We start from the raw sequence: 24,023 nt of genomic DNA, 5'->3' as shown, positions 1-24,023 counted from the left end.
TCTCAATTTTTCTCTTGCTCTCTTTTTCCCCAAAGTAAAGATTGTATCTTTATTGTACATGGTTGAGAAGGTTGGTCGTTTTCCCTACATTTCGTATATTGCGAGTATTGTAGGTGCTAACAAGTACGAATTCAAATAAGGAACAATATTTTAAGCTATAAGTATTTGGACCAGCTCATATGCATCTTTAATGATTTTAAGGGACAATCCATCCGATCCTACAAAATTTTGATGTCAAGGAAACTCATGTAAAATTGATTTCTAGGCAAGTGGCCACCTTGGATTAAACCTATGACTTCTTAATTATTTATTGATAAAAAAAAGCGGGTAGAACTCTTATTAAGCAGAAGAAATAATCTGGATCCAATAATTTATGTGCTCTAGTATTCAATAGCAAAGTAGCCTCAGGAATACAACAGAAGGATATTATTTTCTTGCCTTCATTGAAAGAAGACCCTAAACACGCCGAAAACTTGATTAGCATGGAAACAAAACCCAAGGGATATTTGTTATGAATACAAAACATTGCCATCCTTTCCTTTTTTGCTCGACACTGGGGGCTCCTAAAAAATTATCAAGCAGCAACTTTCTTGGCAGTAACCGAGTTAACGATAGTTCCAAATTCAGGACCCTACAGTTGCAACATGGAACAGAAGTTTAGATGGAAACTATTAAAACATGTCTAGAGTGATTCTAAAATGATTAAAATCACTATGAAACATATTCTTAATCTTCTGAACTAATTTTGATGATGTGAAAATTGCATTTTGAATCGTAAAATTTAATACTAAATTAATTTTAAGGGATTAAAAATGAGACTTCGGCGATTAAAATCACTCTTAAAAAAGAGTGCGGATATAAAGAAAAGAGTACGGAGAGATGAGAAATGCACCTTCAATGAAGCACCGCCGACTAGAAATCCATCTATATCCTCTTTTTTTGCAAGCTCAGCACAATTACTTCCATTCACAGAACCTAACAATATTATCATTCCTTAGACATGTGAGCCACTATTGATGGCAATCTTAAGAAACATGGACATGGACTTCACAATAACAAATTCAGACGAGTAAAATGGGAGTGGCAGTTACCTCCATAAATGATTCGTGTTTTAGAAGCTACTTCTGATGATACGTTCTTCTTAAGCCAGTCACGAATTGCTGCATGCACTTCCTGTGCTTGCTCGGGTGTAGCCACTTTGCCAGTTCCAATGGCCCATACTGGCTCATATGCAATAACGATACTATCCCAACTCGGAACAGCATCTGCACTCAATGGAATACTAAAGTTACAGAGAACTCCAACACTTTTCTGTTCTCAGATTAGTAAGTGACTGTAAGATCATAGTGAAAGTGAAATGAGGAATGAGCCAGAAACTTGCCTGCATAAGCTTTCAATTGTTGAAAGCAAACATCAAAAGTTTTCCCAGCTTCCCTTTCCTCTAGTAATTCTCCAATGCAAGCTATTACTCCAAGACCCTCGCTCAAGGCATAGGCAGCCTTCTTTCCTATAAACTGTAGTTGCCAAAGCAACAGTCAGCGTTGGAGAGAAGCAGGTTGATCACTAATTTGTTGGAAACCACTCAAAGCAATTTCAAAACGTTTACCTGATCATCTTCACCAATGACATGTCTCCGTTCAGAGTGGCCAAGGATGACCCATTTGCAGCCTATATCTTTCAATTGTTCAACACTGCAGTACATAAAAATTAATTTAACAACGACAAGATTTGATACATATTTGAGAGCAAAGAAAACACAAAACATACATGACACGTTGTGCAAGTTCCGGGATATGAATTCCAAAAGAAAAAGAAACTAGTTTAGTAAGCATCTGATGCAAACAAAAATTAGCCCAATCATACAATTGCTTTTTGAAAAACTTCAACCTGTAAGGTGAAAGAGTTCAAAAAAAGGATATTTGACAAGCTAAAGCTACAAACATCAAAATCCCTTAGGGCTTCTAGTGTGTTTCAAACTCATAAATTTTGAAAGGTAAAGTTTACAAATCGCTCAAAGAAAATCAGTTCAAGCTTGTAAGTACCATCGAACTGAACACAAGTATTCTTGTGTTGAACATTATCATTATCTCATTTGCAGAATAATAAACAAGCAGACTTAAGTTGTCATCCTCATCAAATGGTGCAAAGTCAAGAGTTGCATGCACTAAAATTAATTTTAAATGTATAATTCTATGTATTTTAATATATATATATATAACTTCATGTTAGGGGAGAAAGAAAAGCATCAACAACAATAATAGTTGAATTAAGATAAATTTTTAAAGGCTTTTAAAAATTAAAAAGTCTCATCAAGGAGAAGTCGTAGTCAGATAACCTGATTTCTCCAGTAAAAGCGCCACCCTTGCTCACCCATGAGTTTTGGGCAGAAATCTCAATCCTAGATGTCAATGAGCTCTTCACCTGCTCAATGTAGACAAATGGAGGTGCTACAACGACATCTACATTTTTCCACACAAATCCAAAGTTCTTATTTTCAGAAGAATGTACTTGAAGAGTAGAATAATGAATGAGAAGAAAACAAATGAGTACGGAAAAAGAACAGCTTTCAATATGAAGATAAAGACAATCAATATTTACAACAAAAATGCTTTTCATCCTCATGACTTTTTGTTTTTGAAATAAAAGTGTATACATTAAGAAGTGTCAATAATCATTCTCCAATATCAAACGAACTTACCAACATCATCCTCCAACTTTGCATTGTTCAAGTCTGAGACAAGCTTGGCTATAGACTCCTTTGTACCATTCTGGAAATTAAAATAAATAGGGAAGGAATCAATATATGTCAATAACGAATCAGAAATACTCAATTTCCTTATCTACCAAGCAGGGAGGCTGGCAGATAAATGTTTTTATTTTGGGTATGAGTTACTACAATGGATCCAGTATACCTGAATAATAATAATAACAATAATAATAATAATAAATTATTATTAGTATTATCATTATTATTTAGGAAAGAGAGAGAGAGTAAACAGGAAAGAGTTCCTAATGACTAAGTATTAGGAGATGAAAGTGTGTAAGACGACAATCAAAATAATTTAAAAGTGGCATCTGCAACTCCCCATTAGACCCCGGATTCGGCAGGTGACGGCCTCGATATTTTCTTGTGTCTCCTATGAGCTGGCAACGTCATTCTTACTTGTCTTAAAGGCTTATTAGAGCAAAAGTGGTATTTTCAGCATGTTTTCTCCTCACTCACATGCATTCTAGAAAAATTCTCATAAGATCACCTACCATAAAATTGCTCGTATCTAAGCACATAAACTTTGGAGTTCTTACAGTTGAGCCACCGAAAAGGAAGGTATACCTTGTTGGTATAGATAGTAAATTTTAATTCTTTTAAGTCATTCTTAACTTTACTTTCATGTCCTCAATATCTCCTTTACTCAAATGTGATATTGGTTAATTCATGTCACCTTCCTAAACTCGGGGCGATACAGTATCTCACATAGAAATGGCAGGACAACCTTTGTATAGTCTAAGCAGCTTTAAAATTCAACAATTTTTCCCATGACAATGAAGTCTATAGAAAAATAGAATATGGTCATATTCTGTTTTCTACCGCTTCATATATTTCAAATGATTTGTACATGCTTCCATTTGGTAGCTAAAAGAAGGAGTTCCATACAAATCTAACTAAAACAATAGTAGATATCAATGATGGTACTAGACTAGAAAATAAATGAAAATCAATTACATTCTTATGAATATTTGACATAAGTTGATACAGATTAGCAAAATTCTAGATGCATCCATCAGACTTTTAGCTATAGGACTCTGATAATGAAGATACTTACACATTTCCAGTTTCCACCAACGAAGAACTGCAAATACAACAAAGGGTGATAATGATCAGAAATTACAAAAATATGCAAATGAGAGAATATAGAATACAGACTGTCAAAATAAATAAATGAACCCCGTCAAAACCATGGCCTTGTGAGTTTAAGGATGGGGCTAAAATCAATTTGAAGAAAGCATTCGTTAAAGATGTGGCAGTACGTATACTCTCCACATGTATTCGAAAACGCCGAACGGCTTCAAAGACATGATAAATGAAACGGAATACTAGTTGCTAATAATTAAGGCCTTGTACAATAACCATTTGGTTTTTGGTTTTTAATTTTAAAAAAATTGAGCATATAAACATTCATTCCAACTCTAAACTTCTTGGTTTGTTAGCAACCAAAATTATTTAAAAAAAAAAAATTGGATAAGAACTCCGCTCTTTTTACTCCAGAAACATGCACACCATTGCAATGAATGAGGAAAAAATAGGCTCAATTTTCAAAAATGGAAAACAAAAAATTTAATGGTTACAAAAAAGGGTCTAAATCTTGAATGAAAACTAATCACAATTCACAAATATGACCTACAAAAGAGATCGAAAATTAATGAGCTCGAACAGATTTGTACATAGGAGTCATCGCCTAAACGCCTAAGAATGAGAAAACAGGCAAACATGATCGACAGACTAATCCAAAAGTGGTTGAGGTAGCGGAAACAATTGGAGCAGAGATGAAGAAGGTGATGAAATACCTTGCCGGAACCGGCCATAGCGACAACGCCACGGGAAACTTTCCGGGAGGAAGCAAGGCGTATTTGTGAGTGGACGTTGTGAAAGAGAGAGTGAGAAGTATCGGAGTTGGAAGAGGAGAATCGGAGAGGTGAGAGTTGAGAAGCGAGAGAAGTAGAGACCGCCGCCATGGCCGAGCAAAGAAATGGATTCGGTTTGGTTTGGTTGGGCTGTGATGTGCTCCGCCGCTAGAAGTGGACTGAAGAAAGTGTTTCTGTTTGGTATCAGTTTGTGGTTCACGATCAAGATTAGGTGAGTGTGAGTGTGTGAGTCAATAAAGTAGATGTGGAAAGCGCGTGTCATCACTCTCTACGCTACCAACAAGCAAAAAATTTAATTATTTTCTTACTTTTTTTATAATTAAACATTAAGTAATCAAATTTATCCAAATTTTAAGATTAAACTTTCAAATTTACACAATTATACAAATTATATTGAAAATATTAACAATTTATAAAAAAAATTAGTCAATAAATAGTTGACAAGAAATATTAAATTTAATATTTATTAAAAATATTGAAAAATATCCCCACTCGACCTTTGATATTCAAAAACACAAGAATTATTCAATAGAATAACTAAAACAATGTTTTGGGTTCAACTAAATAGATAAATACATCTTCAAAATATCTCTAACACTTACAACAATATAAGTAACTAAAAACGAATATCAAGGAAAGGACTTATAGATAGTCTCGTTTTCGTTTGACTATCTCGAAATAGAGACATTTGCACATAGATTAGAGGGAGCTGACAATTAAAATAACAACTAACCCTACAATAATTATTGAAAAATTAAATAATCTTTTTATATATATTAGGTAAAGATAATAAAATTAGAAGGGACTCAGTACCGTAGGCTTATAATAAATCCACCGGTGACAGCAATAGAATAGTCTCTTGAGCAAATCTAGGTTGAGGCAATCAAAAGTAGATGAAGGAGAAGCGGGCCGCACTTCAACATATATTGTGAGGCTAACATTACCACGCGCTCTGCTTGCGATGGAAGAACACCATCGTCGGTGCACCAATTGTTGTCCTTCAACGGCAAGTGATTTTGCTTTTCAATTTTGGAAATTTGTGGTTATTTGACTACTGAACTTAATTTGCATTCATAATTGCAATAGATTTATTGACATTTTCTGTGACATTCGATAATATATATCAGAGTAAAGGCTTCCCTAAAAGGTTTAGAAATAAAGACAAATATGTACAACTTAACTAATGTGCCAGTAATAACTTTAATGAGCCTACATATGACAATCACGAATATATCTACGTAAAGGAAATACCGAATTTTCACTATATACTTAAAAAAAGAACGATTTTTCAAAGATAAACGAAAAATATTATTATAGTAAAACTTAGCTCCATCTAAACCTTTAGAGAGAGGCCGCTAGATTATGACCAAGAAGATTTCAAAGCTCATAAAGTGAGGGCTCCAACTCTCTTGCACTCTTCTACTTCACCAATGTCCCGTGAACAAGTTTAAAACATATCTAGATTTTCACAAGCAGCAAACAAAGCAATATCTTTTGGGGGCACTCATAATATGGATGCTTTTCCACCTTTCATTCAAGACCTCCAGATTTCTGGACAATATCATCATTAATGGTCTCTCTCCCACCATCTCTTTCAGCATTCAAGTCCTTTCATTCTATCCTCATAATCATTTTCACCTTCTTGGTGTTACAGCCAATGATGGTGTGATTGCTCTCCTTCAATCAAAGCGTGGATCATACAAGTCGCAGTTTCTAGATTCACAATTTCAGACATAATTTCTGTATGAATATTTCATATTTATATGCTCTCAGAGTCATTACCACATGATTTTTTAAACCAAATATCTGTGTCACATTCTCTTTTATACATCAACAATGACATAACCTCGGAATTTAGCACAAGGAAACAAAAAGCATCCAAACGAATGGACCAACCATCTTTAGAGTGCTTTAGCTAATTTCTCAGTGTGGGATTTTTGCAGCAAAACAACCCTAGAACCATAACCTTATTGCTTGCACTTGTACAGCCAAGTCAAGTAGATAAGATGAAGATGGATTGAATGGCTGCTGCAACTCCGAAGACTTCATAAAGGAGGTAAGGTAAAAATATAATGGTTGATAATCTCAAAATACTATTAATTGTGCGAAGGCCCTTTACATTGCATTGAAGATGATCCACCTCAGTTGCAGACGACTAGATAAGCACCAAGGAGTTTTTGAGTAAATTACAGACCATCCAAAATAAAATTCAGGGAATCATTAATTTGGGCGAACCTGCAACTTTTACGGGCTTCCACATATATCAGTTGATTTTCGTCCACTTGGCATGCTACTAGACGAATTGGCCTCTAAACTACGAGATGAAGAACATCTACTTGAAGAACTCTCTTCTGATAGATTACTTTCCTTTCTGTTCTTATCGTTTGTTTGTTCGTACGATGTATCCTGCAAATGAACAAACTTAAATGATGGTACGGATATATCATATAAGTATATTAACTACAGAGACCACCTTCAGGAGGTGAGTACTATAAACTAACCTGATCTGTGGAAGATCCCGGAGTTTTCAACTCCAGGCAAGTTGCAACTTCATTAGAATCTACACTTTTCTCAATCTTGCTTTCACTTGAGGACTTGCTCCCGGTATTTTGCTCACTCAAGTTACGAGACCGATTGTCTAACTGAATGAAAGGTGGTGCATTTTGGGAGGACTGCTGCTCAGTCAAGGAATTAGGAGGTATGTATGGGACGAAGGTTGAACAAGGGTTTGCAATCACCCTGGGATCTGGATTACCAAAGAACGTATAAGGCTGCAAGGATGGATGCAGGGGATATGGCCCTGGAGGTATTTGCATCGGCATGGGAAATGGAAAGGGGGCAGGGGCCATGACAACCGAGTGATCCATGGCAGCCCAAGGATATGTAGCCCTGAGTTTCTGCTGATACTGAGCATTAAGATTCTCGATATCAGATTTAAGCAATGCCTTCTCTTCTCTTAGATCACTTTTTTCCTGGGCTAGCTGCAGTTGATTAAAATCATGTGATAAACTAATGTTAATTGCTTAGTATAATATGTTAGAATTAGTAGGGCTTTGGGAAAAAATAATATATAAGATTTTATTTCCTAAATATTTCCTAGATTTTTTCCTTTCTTATTCCTATTGTACTCTATTTATTCTCCCTTTGTACCTATTGTATTTTGTTCATAAGAAAAATAATAAAAACTAAAGTATCGTGGTTTTTCTCCCGGTTCACAGGTTTCCACGTAAGTCTCGGGTTGTTGTTAATTACTTTCAATATGGTATCAGAGCAAAGCAATAACGAAACCTTAGAAAATAACCTAGGAGAAACCCATATCAAAACTGAACCCGTCACTGCCGCCGCCGCCGTGGAGAAACTGCCCCAGAACCTGCAGAAACCGCCGATCTACCCAACGGGAGTGGTTCCGCAGCCGTACGCGCCGCCGTCTGACCAGAAGATGATTCATGCGCTGCCTGTATCGCGCCGCCGCCGTTTCACGTCACCGCCCAGCTCGTTCCCTTCTACGCGCCGTCGGATGTCCAACCGTCAAACCCTTCCGGCCATCCGGATCCTCACGCGCCGCCTATGAGTTCTGGACAGCAACCCTCAACCGTAAATCTGTCAAATCTGTACAATAAGCATCCGTTGTACGTTGACTCTTTACAGCAATCGCTGTTTTCTGGTAACGAAATTGATCAACCCCAGAACAGATCGGACATTGAAGCGGGCGAATCTTCGACGCATTCCAAACAAACCGAGTTGCCGATGTATTCCAAGAACTCGGTAACTTCTTTCCCTAATTTACCGTCAAATTATATAACTGGCTCTTTGGGTTCATCTACAGGGAATTTTTCAGGTGAAAAATTAAATGGTCAAAATTATTTTTCTTGATCCCAATCAATAAGGATGTTCCTCGAAGGTCGACACCAGTTCGGCTTCTTAACTGGAGAGGCTGTGCGTCCTTCACCAGGAGACGCCTTGGAACGACTCTGGAAAGGAGATGACTCACTTATTCGGTCCATGCTGATTAATACTATGGAACCACAGATCGACAAGCCTCTACTATATGCAGCCACAGCAAAAGATTAGTAGAATACAACTCAAACCCTTTACTCGAAATGACAGAATACCTCTCGGTTATATACACTGCGAAAACAGGTCCATAATTGCAAACAAGGGACCCTGGACGTAACTACCTATTTTAACAAGCTCTCTCTCCTCTGGCAAGAGATGGATTTGTGCAGAGGGACAGTTTGGGACACAGCAAATGACAGTACACAATATGCTAAACTTGAAGAGGCTGACCGTGTTTATGACTTCCTTGCAGGACTTAATCCCAAATTTGACAATGTTTGTGGTCGTATACTCGGACAAAGACCTCTTCCCTCCCTAATGGAAGTTTGTTTTGAAGTCCGCCTGGAAGAGGATCGCACTAATGCCATGGGTGTATTGACTACCCCTACCATTGACTCCGCTGCCTCTAGCGCTCGGTCCTCAACTCATGACAGTGACAAGAATAATGGGAAGTCAATTCCTGCGTGTGAGCACTGCAAGAAACAATGACACATCAACTATCAGTGTTGGAAACTCCACGGTCGTCCCCCTGGAGGTAAGAAACGGTCGTCCAACGAGAAACATAACTCAGGACGTGCCTACATTAGTGAGACTACCCCTACTAGCACTTCTCAATCAAATGATCCTACTGGAGCCAAACCAAGACTCCGACTCTGGGTGCCATTGCTCAGTCAGGTATGCCTCAGTCCCTTGGGCTTATTAGCGTTGATGGGAAGAATCCCTGGATCTTAGAATCGGGGGCTACAGATCACTTGACAGTTTCTTCGAAACACTTTATCTCATATGCCCCGTGTGCCGGTAATGAAAAAATCTGAATAGCCGATGGCTCTCTAGCTCTGATCGCTGGCAAAGGATAAATAGTTCCCTTTGACGGTTTTGCTTTCCAGAATGTTTTGCATGTCCCTAAATTGTCTTACAATTTGTTATCTATAAGCAAGATCACTCGTGAGTTGCATTGTAAAGCTATCTTCTTACCTGAATCGGTTTATTTTCAGGACATGAGCTCGGGGAGGACGACTGGCACTGCCCGGCATAGCAGGGGACTTTACATCCTTCATGATGATACCTCATGTAGTAGTTTGTCTAGGGTTAGTTTACTATCATCCTACTTTAGCACTTCTGAACAAGACTGTATGTTGTGGCATTTTCAACTGGCCACCCAAACTTTACATATATGCAATATTTATTTCTTCACCTTTTTTCTAAACTTGATGTCTCTTTTCTATCTTGTGATGTGTGTATCCGGGCTAAACAACATCGAGTCACTTTCCCCTCACAACCATATAAACCTACACAACCGTTTACCCTCATCCATAGTGACGTTTGGGGTCCTTCCAAGGTCACCACCTCCTCGGGAAAGCGGTGGTTTGTAACTTTCATTGATAACCATACCCGTCTTACCTGGGTCTACCTTATCACAGATAAATTCGAGGTTCCATCTATTTTCCAAAACTTCTATCATACTATCAAAACACAATTTCATACAAAAATTGCAATTTTTCGAAGTGATAATGGTCGCGAATTCCAAAACCATAACTTTAGTGAATTTCTAGCCTCCAAGGGGATTGTTCACCAAACCTCGTGTGCCTACACTCCTCAACAAAATGGAGTGGCCGAACGAAAAAACCGTCACCTTGTGGAAGTAGCTCGTTCACTTATGCTTTCCACTTCCCTTCCATCATACCTGTGGGGAGATGCTATTCTTACAGCTGCTCACTTAATCAATAGAATGCCTTCTCGTATCCTTCACCTTCAGACTCCCTTAGATTGTCTTAAGGAGTCTTACCCCTCTACTCGTCATGTTTCTGAGGTTCCTCTTCGTGTGTTTGGGTGCACCGCTTATGTCCATAATTTCGGCCCTAATCAGACCAAATTTACCCCTCAGGCTCAGGCCTGTGTGTTTGTTGGGTATCCCCTTGACCAGCGTGGTTATAAATGTTTTCACCCGCCGTCTAGGAAATACTTTGTCACTATGGACATTACTTTCTGTGAAAACCGACCCTACTTTCCCGTTAGCCATCTTCAGGGGGAGGGTGTGAGTGAAGAGTCTAACAACACCTTTGAATTTGTTGAACCTACTCCTATTACCGTGTCTGACATTGATCCTCATCCCATAATCTTACCCACAAACCAAGTTCCCCGGAAAACATATTACAGGAGGAATCTCAGAAAGGAAGTTGGGTACCCTACTAGTCAACCGCCAGCTCCAGTCCAAGATTTCGAACCTCCTCGAGACCAAGGTATGGAAAACCCTACAAAACCTTGTACTAATAATACGATGAGTGAGAATGATAAGTCTGATGTTGCTGTTCTTGAAAATATGGAAGAAAAAAACCAGTAACGATGAAGCTGAACAAGGTCACACAAGGAAACTTGATGAGTATGATCCCTCTCTTGACATTCCAATTGCATTGAGAAAAGGTACCAGATCATGCACTAAACATCTCATTTGCAACTATGTTTCCTATGATAATCTCTCTCCACAGTTTAGAGCATTTACAGCAAGCCTTGACTCTACCATAATATCGAAAAATATCTACACTGCTCTAGAGTGTCGAATGGAAGAATGTTGTTATGGAAGAGATGGATGCTCTTGAAAAGAATAGAACTTGGAAGATCTGGCTCTACCCAAGGGACATAAAACTGTAGGATGCAAATGGGTATTCTCTCTCAAATACAAAGCAGATGGTACGCTTGATAGACACAAGGCAAAGTTAGTTGCAAAGGATTCACTCAAACCTATAGTATTGACTATTCAGAAACTTTTTCTCCAGTTGCTAAATTGAATATTGTTAGAGTCCTGCTATCTGTTGCTGGGAACAAAGATTGGCCTCTATACCAACTGGATGTTAAGAATGCTTTTTTGAATGGAGACCTTGTGGAGGAAGTCTACATGAACCTCGCCAGGATTTGAAGCCCAATTTGGTCGGCAGGTGTGTAAACTCCAAAAATCCCTATATGGTCTGAAACAGTCACCGAGAGCATGGTTTGACAAATTCACTACCTTTGTCAAGTCCCAAGGGTACAGTCAAGGGCACTCTGACCATACTTTATTTACAAAGGCTTCCAAGACAGGGAAGATTGCTATTCTAATAGTTTATGTGGATGACATTGTTTTGACTGGAGATGATCAAACAGAAATCAGTCAACTAAAGCAGAGAATGGGTGATGAATTTGAAATCAAAGATTTGGAAAATCTGAAATATTTCCTTGGAATGGAGGTGGTCAGATCTAAAGAAGGTATTTCCGTGTCTCAGAGAAAATACACCCTTAATTTGCTAACCCAGACAGGTATGTTGGGATGTCGTCCTGGTGATACTCCTATTGAATTCAACTGTAAACTAGGAAACTCTGATGATCAAGTTTCAGTTGATAAAGAACAATATCAGCGCCTTGTAGGTAAATTAATTTACTTATCCCATACTCGTCCTGATATTTCCTTTGCTGTGAGTGTTGTCAGCCAGTTTATGTAGGCTCCCTATGAGAAACATATGGAAGCTGTTAACAGAATCCTGAGATACTTGAAAAATACACATGGTAAAGGGTTGATGTTTAGAAAAACAAATAAAAAGACCATTGAGGCATATACTGACTCAGATTGGGCAAGATCTGTTATTGACAGAAAGTCTACCTTCGGTTATCATACCTTTGTTTGGGGCAATCTTGTAACTTGGAGGAGTAAGAAGCAAAGTGTTGTGGCCAAGAGCAGTGCTGAGGCTGAATACAGAGCTATGAGTCTAGGAATATGTGAGGAAATTTGGCTCCAGAAAGTCTTGTCAGATCTTCATCAGGAATGTGAGACACCACTGAAGCTTTTTTGTGATAATAAAGCCGCTATTAGTATTGCTAACAACCCAGTTCAACATGATAGAACTAAACATGTTGAGATTGATCGACATTTCATCAAAGAAAGACTTGACAGTGGAAGCATATGCATTCTGTACATTCCTTCAAGCCAACAGATTGCTGATGTTCTTACCAAGGGGCTTCTCAGACCACACTTCGACCTTTGCGTTAGCAAGTAGGGACTCATTGATATTTACGTCCCAACTTGAGGGGGAGTGTTAGAATTAGTTGGGCTTTGCCCTAGAGTACTTTTGGAAAAAATAATATATAAGATTTTATTTCCTAAATATTTCCTACATCTTTTCCTTTCTTATTCCTATTGTACTCTATTTATTCTCCCTTTATACCTATTGTATTTTGTTCATAAGAAAAATAATAAAAACTAAAGTATCGTGGTTTTTCTATCGGTTCTTGGGTTTCCACGTAGTTCTCGGGTTGTTGTTAATTGCTTTCAATATAATATAATTGTCTAATTTATTTATATTAGCACGTACAAAATATCATCTCCGCTTGGTTCCTCTTTAAAGTAGCACATTCAAAATTGTCTAATTTATTTATATACTTAGACACATACAAAATATCACCTCTTGTGATTCTTCCGTTAAAGTAGCATATTCAGCTTTCAACTTGTTCACTTGAGATGTCAAATCCTTCAGCAGTTGAATGGTATCCATTAAAATGGTTGCTTTGTCATTCTTGGGCCTATCAGGATCTGCAGAGTTATGGATAATATCAACGTAAGTAATCCATGTTCCTGATCCACAGGCAAATAACTGCACACAGTGACATCTGGAATCATTTTTTAAAAATATGATCTTACTTGAACTAGATTTGTAAGAGTACAATTGTGTTCTGAGTCCTAAGAATAAATAATAAAAATACAAAAAGTTCGTATTCTTGCAATACAGCAACAGCTCCAAACAGTATGTGATGGAGCTATTAGCTGAAATATGGCAATTTGTATTGCTTAAGAAAGAAAAATTACAAAGCTGTCAGACAGTTAGGGAGGTCTTATTCTCTCCCCTATTGACTAAGCTACTACTTTCCACTCCCACCCAGACCTCACTCTGATACATTTCAAACTATGGTTGTACAAGAGGGGACCCGGTCAGTTAACAACATCTGCTACGCTATGTCCATCATTTACACAGGTTCTCTTGATCTATGCATCACCTTCTCACCAAATCATCCATATGTAAACTGATTCAAATCCACACTTGGATCCTAAGCATAGGTAAAATGAACCAGACCCTAGAATTCTAACAAGTTCAATTGTCAACACATTCTAATCAAGAAATTCAAGGTAAACAATCTGAAAAACAAAACTTGAATAGTATTGAAGGCAAGCACACTAATGGTATGCAACAGAATAGAATGACATCCACTGTGAAATTTTGAGTCTCCCTAAAATATGTACATGTTGAACACAGAAAATAATAAGAAAGTAGAAACAAGGTTTTAAATTCCACGAAGAAAATAAAAACATAAGGTACAAACGATGGTACAAACAGAAAAACAGCAATGTGTGAGACAGATGAAATTCTTTTCATTTCACCTAAAATATTTCCCAGCTCGACAAATTGCTCATTCAAACGACCCCTTCTTAATTTCTCTCTGTCAGCCTTCTGAACTTTTCTAGCAGCTGCAGAATCCTTGAACTCCCCTTCAGACCTATGGTGGCGGAAAACATTTATGGATACGATAGCCAGTAAGCTAGAGGTAATTTATGTTCTTAGGACAAGAGGGAAGATAGTTAAACAACTCGGATAATGAGAGAGAAACCACAGAAACCATGGTTCTTTCATTGCATACTTAAACTAAATCAATTTGGACCTTAGGTTTCAAATTCTCCATAACACTGCAAAGAGTACCAAACTCAGCCAATGGGCAATATTTGTGATTGCAGATTGAGAAACTTTTCCTCTAAAGTCAAATTTTCCGAAATAAAAGCCATTGCCATTGCGATAGTTTCACAGAGAAACTAAATCGCTCTTAAACAAAGAATTAACAACAAAAGATCACATCTCCTCTTAATAGTCGGCAAATGTACAAATGGAGGGCAAGAGACTACACTAATGAAAGGCAACGAACTAAAGAACCATACAAGCTCAACGGGATGATCGAGACAAATTAAAATGGCGGATTCTTGCACGGACCTGGAGCTGGATTGAGAACGAATTGGGTGGCCGGGAAGTTCAACGCATGGTACAACGGAGGAGGAGGGTGTGGGCGGATTCTGAAGAAGATCATCGCGTTGAATTAGTTGATCCATTGCTGCTGGAGACGGGCACTGCTGGCCGTGAAATTGACAATCCACCGTCTGAGCTTAAGGTATGAGAATGTCTCCGTGGATCTTTCAAAATTCAGATGCATTTTCGAGTGCAAAAGTCTGTTGATAAGGTGCGACGCGGTTAGATGACGTTGACGCTTCTTGAAATTGCAGCTTCATGACGATCTTAATATATAATAAAAATAATAGATTTAGTGGTATTTTCGAAAATATAAAAAACGACAAATTATTAACTATTTAGATTTTGTATGTCTCTTTTTTTAAAAAAAAAAATTTGGTATAGACGATTTTTTTAATATTATTTATACACAATTACTTACCGGTCTAATCAATATTATTCGATATAAAAAAATAGATTTGGTTACCCAAATTTAAAATAGTGAAAGAGAAAAGACAAACAAAATTTCATAATTCATTTATAGATTCTGAAAAATATGTCTACGAAGATTTCTTTCACTTTGTAAATTGATGAGTTGGAAAATCAAGAACTATGTAATTTACTCAAATTTAAAATAGAGAAACTTCTTTCATTTTATAGGTTGGTGAGTTTAAAAAATTGAAAGTCACATGGTTGTGTAATTCATTTAAATTAAAAAAAATGTTATTATAAGAAGTATATTTGTTACACTATCATTTTAGCTTCTATATTTTGAAGTTTGTTCACTAATTTTAATACTTTTAAATCTCCAACTTTAATGAAAGGTAATTATATAAATATATTAAATGACAATACTAATTTACACACAAGAAATATAATATTTTAACACATGTTTATAATAAAAATATTTAAAATACGATAATCTTTTTAAAGAAATCAACATAGACCCAAATAAAGATTTACTCGATGCATGTGGACTAAAATTAAAATAGTAATTTAATTGTTGGATAATTAATTAATATGAGTGAATTAAACTATAAAACTATTCTTTAATTTACCATTTGATTAGAAAATAGAGAAATCTTAAAAAAAAAAGTTACAAAATATTTGTTTTAGTTGTTTTTAATTGAATATAAATAATTTAATTTTCTATTATTTTTGAAAAAAACCTTAAAAAATATTGTTCTACTTTCAAAATTATAATATTAAGTTTAAACATTTGTAAATGTTTAATATAATTTTTTTATAATTTAGATGAAAATAGGAATATGAAATTGTAGAGGCAACAACGTAGTAAAAATTGAATTATCATATTGATGGAAGTCATCTTTGTATATGAAAAACGTTATTAATTATTTTGAGAACAAAAAACCGAAAACATTACTAAATACTTTCGTTTCTTAGAAAATTAGAAACAGAAACATTACCAAACGGTCATCGGTTCTCAGTTTCGATCCATTTATATTATAATTCAAAAATAGTTTGAAAACATGATAAAAACTGATTTCCCGTATTTATACTTTAGCCCCAAAAAAGTTAGATTTCGATTTCCTATATTTCTATCTAAATCCTCTTTGGCGATCGTCTTCTCCGATCCATTACGAAAGGCTACGGCTACTAGGGCTGTAACGCAGAGTCTCTCCTGTTGAAGAAAAACCAGAACAAGAATGTCGGGCATGGGAGATGGCTACGTGGGCACTGCCCAGGACGCCGTCAGGATTCGAAGACTCGAGAAGCAAAGAGAAGCCGAGCGCCGGAAAATCCAGGAACTTAAGGCCAAGACTGCCTCCGCCAAAGGCCAGCCTGGTCTCCTTCAGTTTGGCTCCAGTACCTCTGAGGTTCTTATTCGATTTCAATTCTATTCTTTTTTTTTTCCCCTTTTTTCAATCCACTGTACGTGTTCTTTTTTTCTTCACAATTTCGATGATCTCGGTTTAAAAACTTATATGGGTTTTTGAAAATTTTGTTCTTGGTGTATCAGATTCTGGAGACCGCGTTCAAGAAGGAAACTGTTGGTTTGGTGACGAGAGAAGAGTATGTTGAGAAGGTATAGAAAGAAATTATGATATAAGAATGTTTCCCTTTACTGATAGTATGGTTACAAACAATTTGTTCTTCTTGATGTAATTGTAGAGGGTGAATATTCGAAACAAGATTGAAGAAGAGGAGAAGGAGAAACTTCAAAAGCTACAACAAGAGTAAGTTGGGTTATGGTCGTATTCTACTGCAAAAAATTCGGCTGCTTCCCATTCACTGTTTTTATTTCCTTGTGTTCAGGGAAGAAGAACTCCAATTGCAGAAGCGAAGGAAAAGGAAAATAAGGGGGAACTCACGTTTGTCCTTTTCTGATGATTTTGAAAATGGAAGTGATGAGGATGATGATAATAGTAAGTGGTTTTCTTGTTGTATCTGAAATAGTTAGTATCAGTTGACTTTTCTGTACTATCAGCTGTGATTAATGTACTTCATTTGAGTACGATGAGAAGTGTGGTATAAATCTTACGTCGTTTTAGCGTAATAGGATTTAGAAAATTGACTTCCCATGTCAATGCTAAGATGTTACTAGTTATGTCCTCTACTTAACAATCCTTATTGGTGTTTATGAGTCAGAAAATTTGGAGCCAAAAAAGCTTGGTCGTGGTAAACTTGGCAAAGATCCTACAGTGGAGACTAGCTTTTTGCCTGATAGGTGTGGCATCTTTTCCTCATCCTCCCTTATATCTTTAATGTTTTTTTGGAACTAACGTTTTAGCTTAGGGGGGTTGAGGATGCTATTACAGTGAGCGGGAAGCTGAGGAGCAAGCTGAGCGTGAAAGGCTGAAAAGACAGTGGCTTCGGGAGCAGGAGCAGATTAGAAGTAATCTTCTATTTGGACTCTGTATAGATTTCATGATGGCATACGAAATGATACAATACTGAAAGAAAAAATTAAATAGTAAAAAGATTAATACTGTAAGAAATGACTGTTTCCATTGTATTGCAGACGAGCCTCTTGAAATCACTTACAGTTATTGGGATGGAGCTGGCCATAGGCGAGTCATTCAGGTTTGTAACGATTATCTGGTTTTGAAACAATCCATTTTCTTCTCCCTTCCTGAGCTCTACTTTTAACCTTATGTATATATTTTGTTTTCCTCTTTTAAATTCAACCTTGCATTATTCAGGCACGAAAAGGTGATACAATTGGAGAGTTTCTCAGGGCCGTACAGCAGCAGCTTGCCCCCGAGTTTCGTGAGATTAGGACTACCTCAGTAGAGAATTTGCTATATGTGAAAGAGGATCTCATAATACCCCATGTAATTTAACTTCAAATTTTTTTGGGATATTATTTTGGTCTTTGCTGTGTGGTGACTGTGCCGAGTGTTTCTTGTATTGTGCAGCAACATAGCTTCTATGAGCTTATTGTGAACAAAGCTAGAGGCAAAAGTGGCCCAGTAAGCCTTCTTTTAGTAATCTTGACAATTCTATTTCTTCTTCACTTACTAATGCATTAGGAGTTCACATTTTTTTTGTTTTCAACTGTCTTCAAGATGTAATTATTAAGGACTTTATTGTTTGCATGTGTCTGATTCACAACTCCTTATTGAAGATTAGGGTTCCCGTGCCTATTGGTGGGCTTGTTTCTTTATTTACTCTTGTAGATTCTTTAATATTTCTTAATAGAAAGTCAGTTTCTTAATAAAAGAAAAAACATATAATTTTGTGTTTTTTTAGCTCACAATATTCTTTTCACGTACTTGTATTTGCTTTTTGGTTTTTTCTCCCCAAATTTTTCTTATCCAGAAAATGATGGGCAGAGGATTTTGGCTCCTTGACACTGAGAGGCATCGTACTTGTGTCCTCTTAGTAAATTTGAGGGGACTTATGTTATCATTTTGTTTTGCGCAGCTTTTCCACTTTGACGTACATGAGGATGTTCGGACAATTGCTGATGCAACAATAGAGAAGGATGAGGTATATTTTCAAATTTATTTTATTTGCATGTTTCTTGTGTTGGTTGATAGTACCAGTTTAGTGATGTCAGCGGAAGTAGAAAGTATCTTTGTATTCTTTATTTAATCTTGTGTACAAATTATTTGCTTCAGCCCCTTGTTTTTGTGTTACAGCAATGTCAAATCTTGTAAGCTAAGTACAGTCTGATTTAGTGAGCTAATCCTTCTATCCTAGCAAACATACTTGTAGAATTTAGATGGTAGAGATCTCCTAATTTATAGACTCTAACATCCCCCCCCGATCAATATTTCATTTGTGTGATGAAATATACCAGACAGGGACAAAAGCTAGCGGATTATAAAAGAACTGAAAACTGTGGCCCCTTATGTGTCCTATCAAATATCAAATGCAAAATGTTCTCAGCATTTGATAGTATGCAGTTGCCTTTTATGTTTTTCTGTCCCTGTCTGTTCCAACTTCCGAGGTTTGATTAAATGCATGTTGCTGCTTGAAAAAAGCGTTTGACAAGAAGAGTGAACTTTAAGTCCTAAAACTTCCGTTAAAGAAGAACAGAAGAGGATGCGTTTTTACAAGTTATGCTCTTGATGATACTGTTATTGGACGTCATAAATTCATCACTTATGTATTTGTTCATTCATTTTCTGACAGTCTCATGCTGGGAAAGTTGTTGAGAGGCACTGGTATGAGAAGAATAAGCACATCTTTCCAGCTTCTAGATGGGAGGTGAGCTATCTTCTTCTGGCATTGTTTTGTTAGCTTGGTCATGTGATTATTCTCCTTGTATTTTACTTCCACAAACTTTAATTCTTAATCCTCCTCGTGTGGGGCGAAAGAAATACTAGGAGCCTAGGATCTCCTTGGACGAATACAAAACTTCGAACAATATCATTGACTCTGTTATCTTGAATGCCTTGTGTAAAGATGGACCGGCTATGAACAGCCACAATTTTTCTTTCCTTATTGCAAATTGGACACATCTTTTGTATACTCTTTGATTGGTCCCTTCTGTATCCTTGAATATCTTCGGATTTATTTCTTGTTTACCTATTTGTTGCAGATATATGATCCAACCAAGAAATGGGAACGATACACCATCCATGGGGACTGATTCAATGACTTGTAGCAAAAGAAGTATGATTTATGCTTTGAATCTACAGTTTTCTTATCGATGTCTTCGTATACACGCCTGCTTGTTTAGAAATCTTGAAGGAATACGTTTTTAACCGAGAGATAAAGTCATGTAATTTTCCCTTGAGCATTGTTTTCTTGCTCATTGTGAATGGTTTGTGCATTGTGTTATTTAAGCATTTAGCTGTAGGATTGAGATGTTATATTATTCTACATTTTGGCTTTAGAAACTTGTTTAGGATGGATGGAACTTTCATTGATATTGATAGATTTGCTTCCCGTTGATCTGCTGTCTATCTGAATTCTTTTTCCCATATGACAAAAGATAGAGTTACTCATTTACTTACCTATAACAGGTAGTCATTTTGAAATGGTTGATATCACTTTTGTCATAAATACTCATTTACATACCTATACCTATAGCATGTTATCTTCAAACCATTAAAATTCTATTTGTATGATTAAAAGAATGTTCCATTTTGGAAGTCACAATAGTGATTTTTACAACTTTTACGTGCACTTACTTTGTGTCGAACACGTTTTCATATATTTGCCAACTTGAGTATAATTTATATTTTATTTGAGGTAAAATATGAACTTCAGCATAGGATCAAAAGCGTATCTAGCTCGAGTACAATGGATACTTCTAGATAGCAATCTCACTCGCATGATTTGCTTAAGAGATTGAGAATTGTCAAAGTGTGGGGTTATAATCAGTAATGGAGATGTGGTGTTTGCAACAAAAGGTTTTCATAATTCTTACTACACAAAATTGATCTTGTTATCAATGTGGGCATTTGTGATTTTTTGTTGAGACAATATCTTTGATTCTTTGGAAAGCTTTTTTGTGACGTATCTACTATGAGAATTAACTTAAAGAACTTTGTCTTTTGCTATATTAATAAGGTTTTACTTGTTTGGATTTAATAAAGTTAAAAAAATGATTTGAAATCTTGTGATTTTGAAATCCAAGAAATGATTTAAAATCAATTGTTTTGTTTGAAACGAATTTTTTTTGAAATGTATGTATTTAAAATTTTATGTTTAGACTGAAAATGAAAAGAAAGTAAAGAAATTATTATTATAAACTTTTATTTGCAGATGTGTTAGAAAATGATAAGGTTAATTGTGTCATTGTCCAGACATTTTTTCATCGATCTTTCCTATTAGAAGTCATTTGAAGTCTGTTATGAATTGAGATCCCTTTAAATCTTGACGTTTCAAATAAAGTAGTAAGATTTTCTCTGTATTCTATTGGATACTAATATGGTTGCTTAGTATTGTTGTCATTCGTGTAAAATGATGTCTTGGGAACAAAATTTAGCTACATAACCACCCTCGATGGGTTTATAAGATCCTAGTAGGGAATTTATTCTTTTTTATATATCTAATTTTATTTCCTTGTTTTTTTCGTTGGAAAGATAAAAGAGAGAGATTCTTTTTTTTTTAATTGAGAATGCTTATGGACCAACGTTTCTTTAAGGAAAATTCAATCAATATTTTGTATTTTTGTTACTACAAATAAGAGTGCAAAACTGTTCATACTATTACAACTTTGGCATTCTCTCTCATGGTCTTTCTTTGACCTAGAAAAAGGTTTTTTGAAATAGTATCTCCCTTGTTCTAGCTGATGAGTCTTGGGAGTAGTTGGATGAGTTTTTTGTTTGCTTTGTTAGTTCAGACACGTGAAAACGATGATTCAAACATTTTTGTATTTGTTAGTCGAGGAAAAAACTACACTTAGGTCGATAACTTTAGTTATACAAAGTTGCAATAGAAGTTTGATATGTAAGTTTTCTTAATAAAATAACTGTTGAAATAAATAAATGAGTCGATTGAACCTTCGACATAAATGTCATGAAAACTATTCTAAGTTCACTTTGGCAATTGCCATATAGATTAGTCAATTTGAAATTTTAATAGCCTTTCTTAAAGTCGCTATTTAATTTAGTTGATATAAAAATTAAGGTTTCGTTTAGTAACCATTTAGTTTTTTTAGAAATAAAAACTTCGCCTATAGATTAATTTTTGTTCCACCCGAGATTTCTTTTTTTTTTTTTTAATTGAAAAAATAATTTTTAAAAACTTGTTTTTGTTTCTGAAATTTGACTAATAACTCAACACTTGTAAGATAAATACAAATTATTATAAAAAAACAAAAATGGGTAGGAAAAAGCTTAATTTTCAAAAATAAAAAATCAAAAAAGTTACCAAAGATGATCTTGAAAGGTTGAATATATTGAATCTGTTAGAAAACAAGTACCCTTTTAATCTACAAAATTTGATGAATGTGTGTTTGGTCCTTGAGTTTTAAAATTATACATTTTTACCATGTCTATAAGAATGTCTACTTACTCCTCCGCGAACTTCCAACCACCATCAATCTTGGAAAATTAATAAAAATGATTTATTGAAAAACATTTTCTTTTCTGAATCATTCTAAATAAGTCTTTTAATTTAATCACAATAATATTTTTTAAAATACACATTTTCTCTTTCTTCTATTTCTTTTCTCCTCCAATTTTTTAATAATAATAATGATTGGATTATCTCTTTAATCATCTTTTTTTCTTTGTTTTTTTTTAAATTAATATTTTCTTCATTTTAGGGGATTTTGTTATATATATTCGATTTTTTATAATGTATTTTTAGAAAATAATAACGAAAATAGGGTAGGCGAGAAAGAAATGTAAAGAATAGAGTAGTAAAATTGTGTACCCGATCCGCGGTTACGCTAAATCGTGGATCGGGTACACTACTATAGGTCAAAATCGTGGACTCGATCCACGATGTGTGACGTGGAGTCATGTACCCGATGCATGACTCCGCTCTCATGTATACGTTCAGTTGACCGCCACATTTGTCCGGCATGCAGGGTGTTGTGGATCGAGTACACGACTTCGTCACTTTATAACCTAGTCTTTGAGCCTTTTGCCTTCCACCTTCAATTCGATTATGCCTTACATCTTCACGAAAAATCCTTCTTTCTTCAAGATTATGCCTTCCATCCTTCATAAAAACTTAGCAACCCTTCCTCAATCATGAAAAATCAGCAACCGAGAGCCTTCCTTGCAGTCGAGCTTCACGAAAAAAGTCTCATCTCCTCCCGTTTTGCCTTCCGATTTCGTCGTCACAAGGTATGTTTATTTTTCATGTATGATTTTATTATTTAACTAAGTCGTAGACCATGTAGATGATTTTGTTGTAAAAATAATTTAATTTAAGTTCGTTATTTGATTTTAAGATTTTGCTGTAAAAAAATTTTGAATTTAGGTTCGTTATTTGATTTTAATTATATTATTTGAATTTAGTTATATTGTTTGATTTTAGGAAAATTATTTTTTAAATTTGAAAATTATTTAATTTTATGTCATTTAGTTTTAGGAAAATTATTTAATTTTATATTATTTGATTTTAGAAAAATTATTTGAAATATTTGATTCGAGGTATCCTGTAAAAAACAATTCTTTGAAAATGAATTGATTTGAGGTAATTTGAATTTTGAGGATTATGGATATTTTAAATGTTAATATTTGTAGGATAAGTCTATGGGCATTTGATTTCGAACCTGTGCGCCAAACACCACTAGAAATATTTTTTGTTTGATATTTTAAAATAACTAGTATCATATACATATTCGATACTGATATGATACGTCCAAATACATGACAGATACATAAAACGAAGTATCTTAAAAAACAGAACAAATACGTTTATCCCTTTCCAGATACTTGAAGAAAATACACCAATCAATTTTTATACACATGTATAACAAAACAATTACTAAAACCTATAGCTTAGTTAATTTAATAAAAATATTAAAATTACTAACAAAACAATTATATATATATATATATATATATATATAATTAAAAATTAAAAGAAATATACCATAAAATCATAATTTCTCAAAGGTTTACCATCAAATATTTTCATAAACTCAACTTCCTTCATCCTTTAAACATTATATTAAGTATATTGATGTTATTAATTTGATATTTTATGTTTTATGAATTAAATAAATAAACAACACACATATACACTTCACAATTTCACCTTTTACCTATCACCATTGAAAGTTCAATTTCAAAACTTACACTTTCATTTTATATTTTGTTTATTTCTTGTCACCATGTGTATAGATGTATTCCTCACCTCAAAATCACATTTCAAATTGCAATTTGTATATTTCGAACATAATTGACCAACGACACAGAATCTATCAAAATG

General features: G+C 35.3%; 3 protein-coding genes across 5 annotated transcripts; 1 reads left to right on the top strand and 2 right to left on the bottom strand.

The window, feature by feature from the left end:
- Positions 1-336: 336 nt before the first annotated feature.
- On the bottom strand, positions 337-4,868 carry LOC103497295 (triosephosphate isomerase, chloroplastic). The gene is made up of 9 exons (XM_008459425.3): positions 4,564-4,868; positions 3,822-3,848; positions 2,699-2,768; positions 2,336-2,459; positions 1,607-1,691; positions 1,382-1,514; positions 1,092-1,265; positions 893-975; positions 337-631 (listed from the first exon to the last, which is right to left on the bottom strand). Exons 1-9 carry the CDS (start codon positions 4,729-4,731, stop codon positions 575-577), a joined length of 921 nt encoding a protein of 306 aa, XP_008457647.1. The 5' UTR covers positions 4,732-4,868; the 3' UTR covers positions 337-574.
- A 559-nt stretch (positions 4,869-5,427) lies between these two features.
- LOC103497296 (transcription factor bHLH121) lies at positions 5,428-14,981 on the bottom strand. 3 transcript variants are annotated; one of them, XM_051079578.1, is made up of 6 exons: positions 14,700-14,981; positions 14,099-14,214; positions 13,128-13,255; positions 7,143-7,622; positions 6,877-7,047; positions 5,428-5,639 (listed from the first exon to the last, which is right to left on the bottom strand). In XM_051079578.1, the coding sequence occupies exons 1-5, from the start codon at positions 14,813-14,815 to the stop codon at positions 6,886-6,888; spliced, it is 1,002 nt and encodes a 333-aa protein (XP_050935535.1). In that variant the 5' UTR covers positions 14,816-14,981; the 3' UTR covers positions 5,428-5,639; positions 6,877-6,885. The 3 variants fall into 3 exon arrangements, with proteins under 3 accessions (XP_050935535.1, XP_008457648.2, XP_008457649.2); XM_008459426.3 differs by lacking the exon at positions 5,428-5,639 and having other exon boundaries at positions 6,367-7,047; positions 14,700-14,980; XM_008459427.3 differs by lacking the exons at positions 5,428-5,639; positions 14,099-14,214 and having other exon boundaries at positions 6,367-7,047; positions 14,700-14,974.
- A 1,249-nt stretch (positions 14,982-16,230) lies between these two features.
- Positions 16,231-20,078, top strand: LOC103497297 (protein XAP5 CIRCADIAN TIMEKEEPER). Its single transcript, XM_008459428.3, has 12 exons — positions 16,231-16,549; positions 16,693-16,758; positions 16,845-16,909; positions 16,989-17,098; positions 17,322-17,400; positions 17,492-17,568; positions 17,695-17,756; positions 17,876-18,007; positions 18,092-18,145; positions 18,600-18,665; positions 19,314-19,388; positions 19,723-20,078. Exons 1-12 carry the CDS (start codon positions 16,379-16,381, stop codon positions 19,771-19,773), a joined length of 1,008 nt encoding a protein of 335 aa, XP_008457650.1. The 5' UTR covers positions 16,231-16,378; the 3' UTR covers positions 19,774-20,078.
- Positions 20,079-24,023: the final 3,945 nt, after the last annotated feature.

The sequence above is a fragment of the Cucumis melo genome, chromosome 11, assembly GCF_025177605.1.
Source record: "Cucumis melo cultivar AY chromosome 11, USDA_Cmelo_AY_1.0, whole genome shotgun sequence".
Lineage (NCBI taxonomy): Eukaryota > Viridiplantae > Streptophyta > Magnoliopsida > Cucurbitales > Cucurbitaceae > Cucumis > Cucumis melo.
This window is presented reverse-complemented; position numbering and strand designations above follow the sequence as displayed.